Here is a 13944-nt window from a genome sequence, read left to right as displayed (position 1 = left end):
ATTAACCTGTCAACTAAATCTAATGTGTTGGTATTTAGTTGTGTTAGCGTCTGTGGACTCACAGCATTCCTGTATTTTCAGGTTATTTCTATATGCAAGGTGAATTGATGTTTGTGTTATTTTAAATACCACTCATTTCATCATTTCTTTACACATATGTGCTGATGTTTTGACCGCCGTGTTATTCAGGTTTCTAAAATCAGTCAGCATGTGAAACCACTCAGGGACTCACAATATATCTTACTGTTTTACCAAAGACCTTAATAATCATTAAAAATTCCTATAATAGTTATTTCACTATAAACTGTCAAGCGTCTCTTCTCAAGGAGTAACAGTTGCTCCAAAATGTTAGTTTCTGTCTAGCCCAGTTTGGAAGATTTCTTGAAATTAAGAAATGCAAATCTTCAAATTACTCATAATAACACTGTTCACCCTGAAATCTGAACTCTTCTTTAACCTATTTCATCTAAAAGCTCTTCTCCTCTGCCCACCAAACACTTAGCGCTCTTATTGCCATTCAAATGAGACTTGTGCTGGAACATTCTCTGCTAATAATCACTCTGAGGAGCAGAGGGGAGGTTAAATGATGGGGAATAGATTGCTGAATCCAAAATATTCTCGGTTTTGCGTTTGAAATGTGCAAATGAGAAGCTATCATTTAACAACTCGTTATAAAACGTCTAGACACTCCTGGAGCCATGCCTCATAGAACGAGATTTATCTATTATTATGAATGATTCCCACCCTTCACAGACTTTTATACATTTAGAACTAAGATGGAGGAAGAGATCAGAAAAGAGAAGTTAAAAATCATTAAAGCTGATTTACCATGGTGATTCCCAGACTCCAGATGTCAGATTTAACGCTGTAGCCCTTCTGGTTGGTCTCAGGGTTGATCCTCTCAGGCTGCGGGACAGAGGGGAGGAATGATGATGTCACGTATGGCAGCGGTTGTCAGGGACAACCTGCACGCTTCCCTGCCATCCTGACCTTCTTGTACACACACAGACGGCGATGTTCCCTCAGCGCTAACCTGCCCTAAAAACCACTCAGCCAACCAGCGGCAGAGCGGGTTAAAATGTAACCCGGCTCAATAAGTGTGCGGGTAATAATGAGAGACTGAGAGAGGGACGGTCTACTCATGAGGCTGGTCTCATTATTGAAAGGTGTTTGTGAACTTATGGAGTTTGTCCTCATGGCCAAATCCCACCATTGTTATGAAATCAAATCCTACTAAATGTTCTTTACAAAAAGTCATGTTTTTTTTAAATGAACATTGAATCAACTAATTCATTATGATGTACTTTTATAAAGACTGAATCAAAAGTCATTGATCTGTTATTGAATGAGTTATCTCATCCTTTACCAGCTTCAAAACTAGAATGATGAACACATTAATGCATGACAAACTATAAACCAGATATATAATAGTATGTATTATTCCCAGAATGTACTTCTGATCCAATATCCAGTAGATCCAGTAGATCCAGTATATTTTGCTGCTAATACTTATTTTTACTTAAGTAACATTAGCAATGCATAACTTTGACTTGTATCAGAGTATTTTTACACTGAATTATTATTACTTTGACTTAATATGAAATCAGCTGAAATCCACTCCAGGAAGCGTTGTAGATTCAGCTGCTGATTCAGCTGCTGATTTTGTGTCGGTAAAATGAAGCTTCAGATTTTCAGCTGTAAAACATGTTTCTCTCTCTGTACTTACTGCCATGTAGGGTTTGCAGCCGGCGTCCATGGTTTTGGCCACGGAGTCCACCAGGTAGCCGCTGATGCCGAAGTCGCACATCTTCACCTGGCCCTGCGTGTTGATCAGCACGTTAGAGGGCTTCACGTCTGCAACAACACAGCAAACAGAACACTTAGTTTGTGTGCTGCCACTTTTAAAGAAGTCTCTCTTTGTGTTTGTGTTATTTTTGTCACTTCTAGTTGCATCAGATGAAGCTGTAAAAAGAGCCACACAGCGGTAATGGCGGGGCACAGAGGTATGAAACAGGAAGCATTATCCTTTGAAGAAGCATCATTTTAACTTAAAATATAACTGTCTTTTTAAACGTTTAAACGACTTGGCTTCAATTAATGTGTTTTTGGTCTTTGCTGAACATGTTTAAATGATGCTGTACAGTTTATCGTAGCCATATATATAATGTCCACCAGGCGTAAGAGTGAACCCTCACTGTTTATTATGACCACAACCAACAACAAAAACTATTACAAAATTCTGGCTACAGAGGAACCGTCCCTTCATACATTAACGGTACGTTCACACGGTTCCGTTGCGTGCTTCCACGGAGACGCTTCCCATTCACTTTGAATGGGGTGACGTCAAGCTTTGCCGAACTGCATTGTGGTTCCGCCGCGTCGCTTTGCCTCCGTTGCTCGCTTCGAAAGTTGAGAAAAGTTCAACTTTTCAAGTGTCGAAAGGAAGCGCCAGCCAATCAAATCATATGCCAGTACAAGCGCTAGCCAATCAAACTGCATGCTTGTGTGTCCGGGGCGGGAGATGAATGTCATTGTTTGTTGGTCTCACGCCAGACACGCCCACCGGCAAGCTTCAACGCGACGGAACCGTGTGGACGATACGTTAGGCTCCGGAAAAATTGAATTGTTATAAATGTTTAAAGATGCCTTATTTTTGTCTGACTTCTTTTATATGCATTGTGAACTGTACCTGTGCATTTATTTACCTTTTATGAGAAACAAAATAAACTCTGCCTTCAAAGTAATGTTACCTTAGTGTTGGAGGATTATAAAGTTTAAAAGGAAAAGGTACGAGCAGAGGTGTAAAGTTTAAGGGAATTGTACTTTACTTGAGTATTTCACATTTTTGCTACTTTTACTCAATTACATTTATTTAATACCTTTAGTTACTTTACAGATCTGGATTAATGATATGAAATATAATCACCTCTTAAATCAGACTTTAGTTCCACCTGGAGTAAATTCACAAGCTACCCTTTAGTATGCAAAGTCATTCAAACTAGCTGCACCTTTACCAGCTTTGAGAACACTTTCATGATCAATCATTATAAAACATATCATATTATTCTGAAATGGACCAATCTGCAGAATAACTCATTTTACTTTTGGTACTTTAGGTATATTCTGATTATACTGGAGTAACATTTTGAATGCAGGACTTTTACTTGTAACAGAGTATTCCTACACTCTGGTACTTCTACTTTTACTTAAGTACTTCTCCCACTTCTGTCTGTGATTGACGTCAGTCATACTACATTCAATCCACTTTTTATACAAACATATTGATAAATGCAGCTTTTAATGGAAAATAATTTGAAGTCTGTAGTACTGAAAGTCAAAATGATAATGTAAATAATGCAGGCTTTGATGTCCATGGTAATGGATGAAATGACTCGAGAGGCAAAGAGGCTGCTAATTTTAGCATCATGTGAAAAAGAATGGAAAGCAATGGCTGCCTGAAAGATCAGATAAAAGACTTTCATAATTATATAACCCAGCAGCATTTGTGACTTTATGCTAATGTTTAAAACATGACTGACGAGATCCTTTAATGAGAGCTGGATGGAGTAACGAAAGGGAAGAAAGCCTCTCATGCAGCGGCGTGTTGATGCATATCAGAAGTGGATATGGACACTAAGAGCTTTAATGGCTCTCCACTTGGCTCTTACCTCTGTGTATGACTTGCAGATTGCTGTGCAGATGCTCCAAAGCTTTTACTATCTGTAATAACAAAGCTCATTAATAAGCAAATGAGAGTTAGACAACAATTATGTGTCATTAAGCTGAGCATTCACAGGAAGTCAGTCATTTTGAATTGTGCTGCTGTGATTTGAGTGGAACCCACGGAGACAGCGATCTTTCCCAGGATGTCCTCGGGGATGCTCATTCCCTTCTCGATCACCTGCTTGTAGAACTTGTCCAGGGAGGTGTCCATCAGCTCCATGCAGATCCAGACATCGCCCTGCCGACACACGAGGACAGAGATGAGGAAAACACAACACCAGGACGCGTTCCAGACAGACGGACAGGAAGACACAGAGTTTCCAGTGTTTACAGTCACGGCGAGGAAATCCTGAACATCCACTCACTGCTGCAGGAAGTAGTCTGCATCCTTCACAGGTGTTCAGAGATCTGGACTAAAGAGACCTTTTTTAATTTAAATATTTTTACAGTTTCTTCATCATTTATATATATATATTTTTTTTTTTTACATATATTATTATTTATTTATTTTACTTTTAGAATCTTGTCTTATTTTTTATTCTTGTTTTCTTTCTTTTAATCATCTAACATGTTTGTCTTTTTTTAAAGCTAAAACCAAAAAATTGAATTATAAAAAGAATAAAACATATACATTTTTTTGATCAGTTTACAAAAAAAATGCTGTGCACTTAAAATAACACAATATAATGTGAGGAAAAAAAGAACAAAGCACTTTCTGGTTTCTAAATAAATAATATTTATTTTTTTAAATGTTCCTTAACAAATATGACGTTTTTTTCCTCGGAAACTAAATTGTCTGCTAACAAGAGAGGTCAGACTTCTTGTCTAAATGCATACTTAAATACAAATAAATGATTCAAATCAGAACAGAGAAAAAAGATATGAACGTGTGCAGCTAAGGTTAAAGGTCAGATGTATTGAAGTTTGGAACACAGCCCTATGGTGTGTCCTCAGGGCGACTGTGGCTGCGAGGGAGAGCGGTCGTCTTTCAACCAGAAGGTTGTGGGTTCGATGCCAGCCCATGCAGTCAACATGTCGAAGTATCCTTGGACAAGATACTTAAACCTGAGTTGATCCCGATGGCATGGCCAACGGTGTGTGTGAATGTGTGTGAAAGTAGGTACGCTCAGATTACTCTTAAAGACTGGATAAAGCGCTATATAACTACAGTCCATTTACCATTCCTCTAATCAGACGAGTTGTCTCCTACAGGTGAAACCTTCTAAATGTTTCCATCTCTACAGCAGGTTACCTCTCTGAAGAGCGCTCCGTAGAAGGTGACGGTGTAATAACAGTCCACGGTCCTCATGGAGATGTCCAGATCCATGAGCAGCCTCTTCTGCTCCTGAGTGTTCACGGTGGCCCGGATCCGCTGAGGACAGGAAGTACAACGGATCAGAACCACAAGGGCAACCTCATCTACGTCAATGCTTTGTTTGTTCTTCATTTAGAACATATGTTGTACATGTTTGTTAATTTACCAGAATGCAGAGGCTGTAATTCTGATGTAAGTTAATATGAATATGGCTTCAAATGCACCATGTGATTTGATGTGAAATGCGATTTTGTGCCAAACAGGGTTGGTCATTCAACGCTAACAGCTTACTTGTCTGATAACCAAAAATCCAGATGTCCCAAGACTAACATCCTTTTAACTGTTAGATATGTAGTTAAACAACCATGAATTTATAAAGTATGTTGTAAAAATGTGGCAAAAAAAGAAGGAAAGGTAAACAAATTACCGTTTCTGGCAGACAACCATAATGCTGACAGGGGACTTTGAATAAAATAATGATTTATAAGATTATTAGAGATAATATAGGTATACGAGTTAACAAAATATATAACTAGGTGAAGTCCTTTTCAGACATTTGTATGCGGGGAGGTACACATTATAAATGTAGATCCTCCATGTTTGTTGATGAAAGCCCCCTGAGACAAATGTGTTTACTGATATTGGGCTAAATTATTCAAAATTGATTTAAATATTCTTTCAATGATATACAACCTTAAGCATGAAAGCATGGGGGCTTGTTGGAAAGCAGGGACCCTCACCTTCACAGCCATGATCAGGCCACTGGGCACGTGCCTCATCTTCTCCACCACGCCGTACGCCCCCCGGCCCAGCTCGCAGATCTGCTCCAGGTCATCAGCCTTCACCTCGAAGTTCTGCAGACACCACAGAGGAACAAGGCCGCGTGAAAGGGGGATATAAACACTAAAGAAATATATATTTTTTATTTAAAAGAACGAGGCTTTGATTAAAGAGAGTTAACACAGAAGGAGAAGACAGGAGTGGGTATGCCTCATCTACTGTAGTTGTAGTTGTTGAACTATAAGTTCTGAACTTTAGTACAAATGTAAGGTACCTACTTCACTTATGTACTTTCATGTTATGCTACTTTATGGATCAGAGATAAACACTTTGTTTGTCGTGCAGCTATAGTTACAGTTTTCATCCCCTTCGTGTCTAGTGGAAACCTCTCCAGATGTGTTCATTCTGAATGTTTTCGATTAACTGAATGATGAAGTGTTTCTGTATTTGTTGAGAAAATTGTCCTACTTCTTTAGCCAAATATAAAAAAGCCTCTTGAAATAGATGTATAAATAATCACAACCTTACACATACAGTATAGAGGGGAAACATGCATCAAACATACTGATGCAGCAGTAATAGGAATCCAGAAACATCATATACTTTTATTGTAAAACAATGAAATGTGGCATTTTACTGCAATTCAATTTGAATTTTGAAATATATTTTGCTCATATTTCTTTCATACTTCTTAGAGAGGACATATTATGCAAATGTTCTGGTTCATATTTGTATTTAGTGTCTTTACTGGGACATGTCTCTATGCTTTAATGTTCAAAAAGCTCTTTCTTTCTCTCACTGCCTGGGCTGCATCACCTCTTTTCACCCTCTGTCTGAAACCAGAGCCCAGTCTGCTCTGATTGGTTAGCTGGCTGGCTCTGTTGTGATTGGTCAACCGCTTGGAGATGTCCTACCACTTAGCCTATCATGTACAAAGTGTTGGAGCTCCAGCCAATAGAAGTGGGAGTGTGACATTGTGATGTCACTATGTTACAGAAGTAAACGAACTTTGGGATTTTAGCAACCTATATTAAGGAAAGGGAAAACCCAAAAAACATAACAGGGCCTCTTTAAATACGTTTTTGAATGCAGAGATGTTACTTGTGACAGTGGTTTAAGGTATTTCACTGAAGTTAATGATTGGAATACTTTTTCAACCACCAGCTTCCTACATTATGTAAATATTCTTCGAAGTCTGAATCCTTAAATAACTCCATGCAGCAAGACTAGTCTTTCATCTCTTTTACATTATTCAAGCAAACACCAGAGATCTTTCACTTTGACTTCTGGCCAAACTCGAGCACAGAAAAACAGGCAGCTCTGCCAATGGAAAATTCCACTTATTTGATGAGTTTAAAATAAATATTTTTACTGCCCGACGGGCAATAAAAGACATTCCAGTCTCCCCACAATCAGAAGTGTTCAATTCGGCTGTAATGTTCACCCGGGCGTTCTTTACGGCTAACAGACCCTCTGCTAAACTGACCTGTGAGGATTACTGAAACACTGGGAGAGGAAGAAAAGTAAACAGTGACGAGTTATGCAAGATATAAAAGGTAGGAGAGAAAATGTATAAACCTGGAACGGGATTAGGAAAGGTGAAAACATGAATTATGTCCTTATCTAATGAAATTACCTTCTCTCCGATAGTTACACAAGCTTTCGAATCCAAATCTCTGGGGGGTCTGAAACACACAAAGATATGACTTATATTATGACCAGGTTATATTTGACTTCTGAGGAAGATACAACAAAGTGAAGCAGGAAGTCAAAGTCAGGAAAATGTTGAACACAGATGAAAATGTAAATGTCTTTGTTCTCAACCCTACTGAGGAAGCATGAGCAACCTGTGTGGATGAATTCAAACGATACTGTATATCGCTCATGTTGTTCATAGAGGTGTTGAAGAATATTTTATGTGGATCATAAATTAAATTGTCGTCCAGTCAAAGTTATAAACAGATTTATAAAGCCAAATAAATGCAACAAAATGCATATATGTGATATCATTTAAAAGTTACATAAAAACAGCAAATAATTGAAATAATAACTTTGATGATCGGATTAAAAAACAAAAAAATGTACAAATGAAAGAAATCAATTAATAAACAAAATAATAATACAAAATCACAAAAAAAATACATGTTTTAAATAAAAGAAATAATAGAAATTAAAAACACTAATTAATTGGGACAAATCTAATCACATTAAAAGGGTGTTGTATGGGTTAAAAGTATTTGCATTTAAAATATTAAATCAAATACAATTGTAAAAAAATAAATAGAAAAAATAAATCAGTTCAATAATTGATTACAATTTTTTTTAAATGAACTTAATTTTTAAATATAAATAACCCAATTATACAATATATTAAGGAATTCAATTAAATGTAAAAGATTACAAAAAAAATGATAATAAAAAATGTGAATGCAATGGGAGCACAGAGTGTAATACAGCAGAAAGTCTGACTCTCCATATGAATTTCCCCTGAACCCGAACCTGCTGCAGGTTTCTCAATGAAGATGATTCACTTTGAGACATTTCGTTTTTCTGTTGCTCTGCAAACAGCTGCAGTCTGAGCCTCATGTTAACAGGAGCGAGGAGAGGATGATGATGAAGGAGCAACAGAACGTACAAATGATTATTGTGTTATATAACAAATGTCAGGGGTGTGATGTGAAGATATGAATACTCTAACACTCACGTTTGTATTCCAATTACAATACACTGATGATAATATAAGCCATCATTGAACTTCCCTCTCCTTTTGACTGCAGTTCATCAGATAATCATTTACCACATTCAGCAGTCTGTCTACTAGGTTTCATTTTGTGTGTGATGGATGAAAATAGGGGACATCATAAATCGTGACAATTAACAATAAGGAAAAAGTCTTACACTGCTGTGGGAGGAGGCTGCTCAAACACCTCCTTGGGGAGCTTGAGCAGCGTCTTCCTCTTACCTGAAACACACAAGAAAAACATCATTAGAAAACAATGGTGAGAGACAAAACTTGAAACCATGAGACTATGTACAGACACTTTATTGTTTATTCCAAATAATATTTCTGGTTTGTAGTTCTTCTAAATTATTCATTGATTGGTCGAGCATGTACAGTAATCATCCTCAACAGATTTTTTAGCAAAAAAAGCTTTGTTTTAACGTTATTTATGTCAATAAAGCACTATTCATTATTCATATTAAAGATTAATCAAGAGCTTGTTGTGTTTTATAGATCATTTATTTGGTAAAATCTGAAAAATAGTGAAAATCCTAAAAACCAATAGATATTCAGTTTGATGACAATAACAGAGAAAATGGGAGCAGTTACGCCTCAGAATAATCACTGAATGGACTGATTGTAAAGTATTATGGACATGACCTCAATATTTTTACTTTATAATCTAATTGCAAAATTAGTATGGACATGAGCTAAATATGTTCACGTTATTGACTTATCAATTATGGAAATGCAAAATACATACAAAATATCAAAATGACCTCGATAATTTTTTCATTATCAACTCACAATATTTTGACATGACCTTAACATTTCTTGCGTCATCGATTTATCGGATGTTTTCCACAATTGTACGATTCATCTGAATAATTTTTACATTATCAAAATATCGTACCATATATGGAAATGACCAAACATTTTGAATGAACTTGATATTGCCTGTTAACATGCATGTTTTTTTAAGTATGAATGTAACTGACATCATGATGCCAGTATGCCTTGTTGATTAAATACAATTATTAGATCATTTACATTTTTGCCAATTAATCTTATGTTGACAAATCGACTACTGGTTTCCGCTTAATGCGGGTCAGGTTTAATAAAAGCGTTTGACCACATCTGAATCCTCAAAACAATAATTTTGCAAATCGGAATCCATTGAATTGCCATATTGAATCACAAAAATGTAAACATTTTAAGTAACAGAAGTGATGCATTAGTTAATATTCAAGCAACTAAAATCTAATATGAAAAGAATCAGGGCTATAACTACCAAATGTTTTTTTATATTGTATTATAGACTGATCATAATACAGTCTTCGATTGTAAAAGGTAAATGGGATGCATTTATACAGTGCTTTTCCAGTCGTTGTTTTTTCTTTTTATACGTTAGGGAAGTAGCCAAAGGATTCCAATGGCAAAAAATACCAACCACAACTCCCAAGATCCTAAAATTATGCTGTTTTAATTTTTATTTTCCTTACCAACATTTACAAACAGCTAAATATTAACTTATCTATCATGAAAGACCAAAACAAATCAATTTCGATAATATTTAAGAAGCTTGAACCTGGAAAAAATGTTATCCAAATTGATGCAGATGCATTTCCTGTCAATCAATGTACGACCCCATCTCTAGTTAAATCCCTTTACATGACATACCTGTGTGTAAAGCACTCACTTCGCACTAACTTCTGTGGTAGTCTGAGAGGGAAGTACAAGCAGGACGGTCTCGCTGTCAGCGGAGCATACCACAAGATGAAAGCATACTTAGCTCCTTAACATAGCTCTGGAGGAGAGATCAGTTGATCAGAGTTCATCCTGGTCAACCTATTACTCTTGTTCTCCCCCCCAGCAGCAGAGAGCCGTCTGTAAACCCCTTAATGGGATTTTCTATCAATTTCCAGACAAGCTGCCACGACTGAAATGAGGACTAAATCTATTTTTAGATTCAAGAAACGTCAATGGAACCTGAGAGTGAGTCAGTGCAAGTACTTCTGCTGAATAACTGATTACATGTATCTGCCAAAACACACGCTGCTTCTGTCCGGAGCCAACAGCATCTATCCTGCACTTTAAAAAACTCCCACTGATGCAAAACGACTCAAACTTCCTGCAGCTATCACTCCGAAACCTTCATATGTATCATATATGTATTGCATCTGCAACAGAAGCTTTATCTCATCATTGACACTTACGGTTGGATGCAGTAAGTGACTCCAGATCCTAAATGAATGTAACAGGCGCTGAAAGCAAGAAGAAGAGGATGATGGTGAAGAGGTCTGGCAGCTAGGATGTGCTTGCTCCATCTGGAGTTGCAGCACCGTTGGTTTAATAGCCGGGCACCTTGTTAACGTGGTGTCACAGGTTCCTTAGGGTGTGACTCCGTGTGTGTGTGTGTGTGTGTGTGTGTGTGTGTGTGTGTGTGTGTGTGTGTGTGTGTGTGTGTGTGTGTGTGTGTGTGTGTGTGTGCTTTGTCTCCACACAGCATCTGGCTCAAACCTCCTCAGACCAGGTTGAGCTGCTATGAGCCTGTCAGAGTTTGTTGCAGATTTGTTCTGATAAAAGGTGCCACTGATGTGTTTTTGTGAGCAGGTGTCTGAAGCACAAAGCTTTAAGGTGACATTTAAAATCACCCCAGTATGTGCCGCCCTATGATGTTATAAAGGTGCATATTTAAAAAGGTGTGTCTTTTTCAAAAGAACAACTCCTCAAATAAATACCTGGAATTACTCACATTGTTGTCTTGTAAACTGTCGGTTATAGAGGACATATTATAGTTATTTTCAGGTTCATATTTGTATTCTGTGCCTCTACTCTACTGAAATGTCTCCATGTTTTAATGTTGAAAAAGCTCTTTATTTCTCTCATACTGCCTGTGCTGCAGCACCTCTTTTCACCCTCTGTCTGAAACCAGAGCCCAGTCTGCTCTGATTGGTTAGCTGGCTTATGTAGCACATCATGGACATTGTGTTCAAGTGATAGCCAGTAGAAGTGAACAAGTTACATAGTGATGTCACTATTTTGTGGAAGTAAATGGCTTTTAGCGCTTTTTACAACTTGTATACCCTAATGATTAAAATAAGGGCTGAAGTGTGTTCATACTGGGTAGTTTATTTAGCGAAATTGTATACGCTGATTTACAGATATCCCTTTACCAATGTTAGTCAATGGGAAAACGTTTTTCTGGGCCCAAATGCATCAAGAACTACAACTTAAACTTTTCGGCAGCTGGGCAAATTTGCTTCAATGGATGGCACTCTTCCTTGGGGCTTGTCCTTCTGGAGGGAAATTTGGGATTTTAACCTTTGCAGACCATTTACATGCAGACAAACCTATATAACACACTACAGGGAAGGGAAAGCCCCATAAAGCATAATAGGGCCTCTTTAACAAAGTGTCACACATGGTGCGTCCATAGTGTCCTGGTTTGTTCAAACAGTACAGGGTGTGCCACACCGTGCTATGCGGCTCTCCACCGGGGGCCTCTTGCTGCCTGCCTCCAGGTCTCCACTTTCCAAAGCAGCTTTGTTGCACTAAAATGTCAGTTTGAGCCCCTCCTACATGCATTTACACAGACAACAATAGTAACTGGAAACCGACTCTGTTCTAACAATGAGAAGCAAAGAAAAACCTCTGAGAGAGAGATACAGCACCTGCACGACCCTCTCAATGTGTTACTTTAGAGAACATTATTTTTCATCTGCATCAATGAACTGGAATGATGCTGATTGGCTGCTGATCAAAGATTACACAGCTGACATACTTAATACACCAATAATGAAACATGTGCAACAAGCTAACATCTGCCATTATCTGCCTCCATAGGCCCAGCTGTAATTTACTTCTTTTAAAATCCAAACCAAACTGCATTAAACCAAGCGGATTATTTAGATCAGTATGTCCTGTTGACTGTGGACAGGAAGTGGACGCACATTAATTCATCCTAACATCACATGTTGGTTTGTTGGCTATGGTTTTGAAGCTTTGAGTTTAGGCACTATATGTTTTTTTTAGGAACCAGAATGGATCAAGAAATGTTTTAGCACCTAGAATGTTATGATTAACTTTCAAGAGACGGAAAACAAAGACACTTCAATGGGATAAAGATGTAAGACGAAAAGACTGACTTCACCATGGTTGAAACCTGTCCATATTACCTTAAGTGTAACAAATTGAACATCTTGCATGTATTGAGTAAGACACTAAACTAGCAATTGAGACCACATAGTTATTAGGAAAAGAAAAACTAAGATAATAAATCAAGAAAGAAGTTACTCATTTTCAATTTTCTCATTGTAATCAGCATTCAACCCCTAATAGTCTGTTAAAAAAAAGCAGGTTTAAGGCTCTTGCTATTGGATTGTACATGACCGGACAACTGTCACGTCCACATCAGTATTGCAACTATAACAATACTACTTAATTATATTTAAAAACGAGTGTTAAGAGTAGGAAGACACAATGAAGGAGATAACATGAATGAAGAAACTCAGTATGAGTGAGACCAAAACACAGCTGCTAGCCTGCTGCTAACAGCTTCTTAGCTTACAGTAGTAATTGGGAAGATTCCTGACAGTAACTCAAAGACATGGAACGCAACATGTACAGTGTAAATTCACCTATAGGGTTCAAAGCAGGAAGAGAAGGGAGCGTTGATAAACTTCCCCTAAACGTATCGTAAAATGTCCACAATATTATTCTAATTCTGAATTTGACAGCATGCATTACGTTTTTACTTATTATTATTATTTCCAGTACAAGCATTAATTAAACAAATCCACAGCCCAAATCGTATCACTTCCTCTTGGCTCATGGTTTAACTTTCCCTGGAATCTGATTTATGATTTATGACTGACACATCCTCTTTGGCAGAAGTAACTACGGCTTCCATATGCAGAGAATGGATCAATAAATACTTTGGCTTTCATTAACCAGACTGGGAACTTTATCAGATGATTGACCTCAAACAATGCCGGAACAGAAGCTCCATTGTGTGATTACAAATGAAGCGACAGCATCCTTCTTCCTTTCTCCTCCAGCACTGAATGGAGAATCTCCTGCCTGACAGCCGCTCATATCAGAGACAAGATGCAGCGTGCTCCTGACAGATTTATTCTCCAACCTAAGCATGCACATTAACATGCACAATGCTTTTCAAATGAAAAGCCAACAAACAGGCGAGACGCAACGTGTATAATGTGGGCTGCAGTCACAGATTTGTATGTAAAGTCATGATGACATGCAGCTCATGTACGGTGACATGTCTCAGCTAAAGGAGGACACAGTGCGGGAAAACCCACTGCTCCTGACCCACGGAAAGAACAGGACAGAATGAGAAGAGCGAACAGAGGTGTAAGAATGAGAGAGGGGTGGGGGGGGGGGG

The 13944-nt window shown here is 37.9% G+C and overlaps 1 protein-coding gene across 1 annotated transcript in view; it reads right to left on the bottom strand.

Moving 5' to 3' along the window:
- Positions 1–813: 813 nt before the first annotated feature.
- LOC104948325 (dual specificity mitogen-activated protein kinase kinase 6-like) overlaps positions 814–13944 on the bottom strand; it is a 21681-nt gene continuing 8550 nt past the window's right edge. Inside the window, exons 2-9 of the mRNA XM_010774521.1 lie at positions 8717–8780; positions 7455–7503; positions 5779–5892; positions 4976–5095; positions 3845–3961; positions 3669–3720; positions 1727–1854; positions 814–906 (exon numbers count right to left, since the gene is read on the bottom strand). Of these exons, the coding sequence (XP_010772823.1) occupies positions 814–906; positions 1727–1854; positions 3669–3720; positions 3845–3961; positions 4976–5095; positions 5779–5892; positions 7455–7503; positions 8717–8780 (737 nt within the window). The remainder of the gene's footprint in view (positions 907–1726; positions 1855–3668; positions 3721–3844; positions 3962–4975; positions 5096–5778; positions 5893–7454; positions 7504–8716; positions 8781–13944) is intronic.

The sequence above is a fragment of the Notothenia coriiceps genome, unplaced genomic scaffold, assembly GCF_000735185.1.
Source record: "Notothenia coriiceps isolate Sejong01 unplaced genomic scaffold, NC01 NC01_scaffold00014152, whole genome shotgun sequence".
Taxonomy (NCBI): domain Eukaryota; kingdom Metazoa; phylum Chordata; class Actinopteri; order Perciformes; family Nototheniidae; genus Notothenia; species Notothenia coriiceps.
This window is presented reverse-complemented; position numbering and strand designations above follow the sequence as displayed.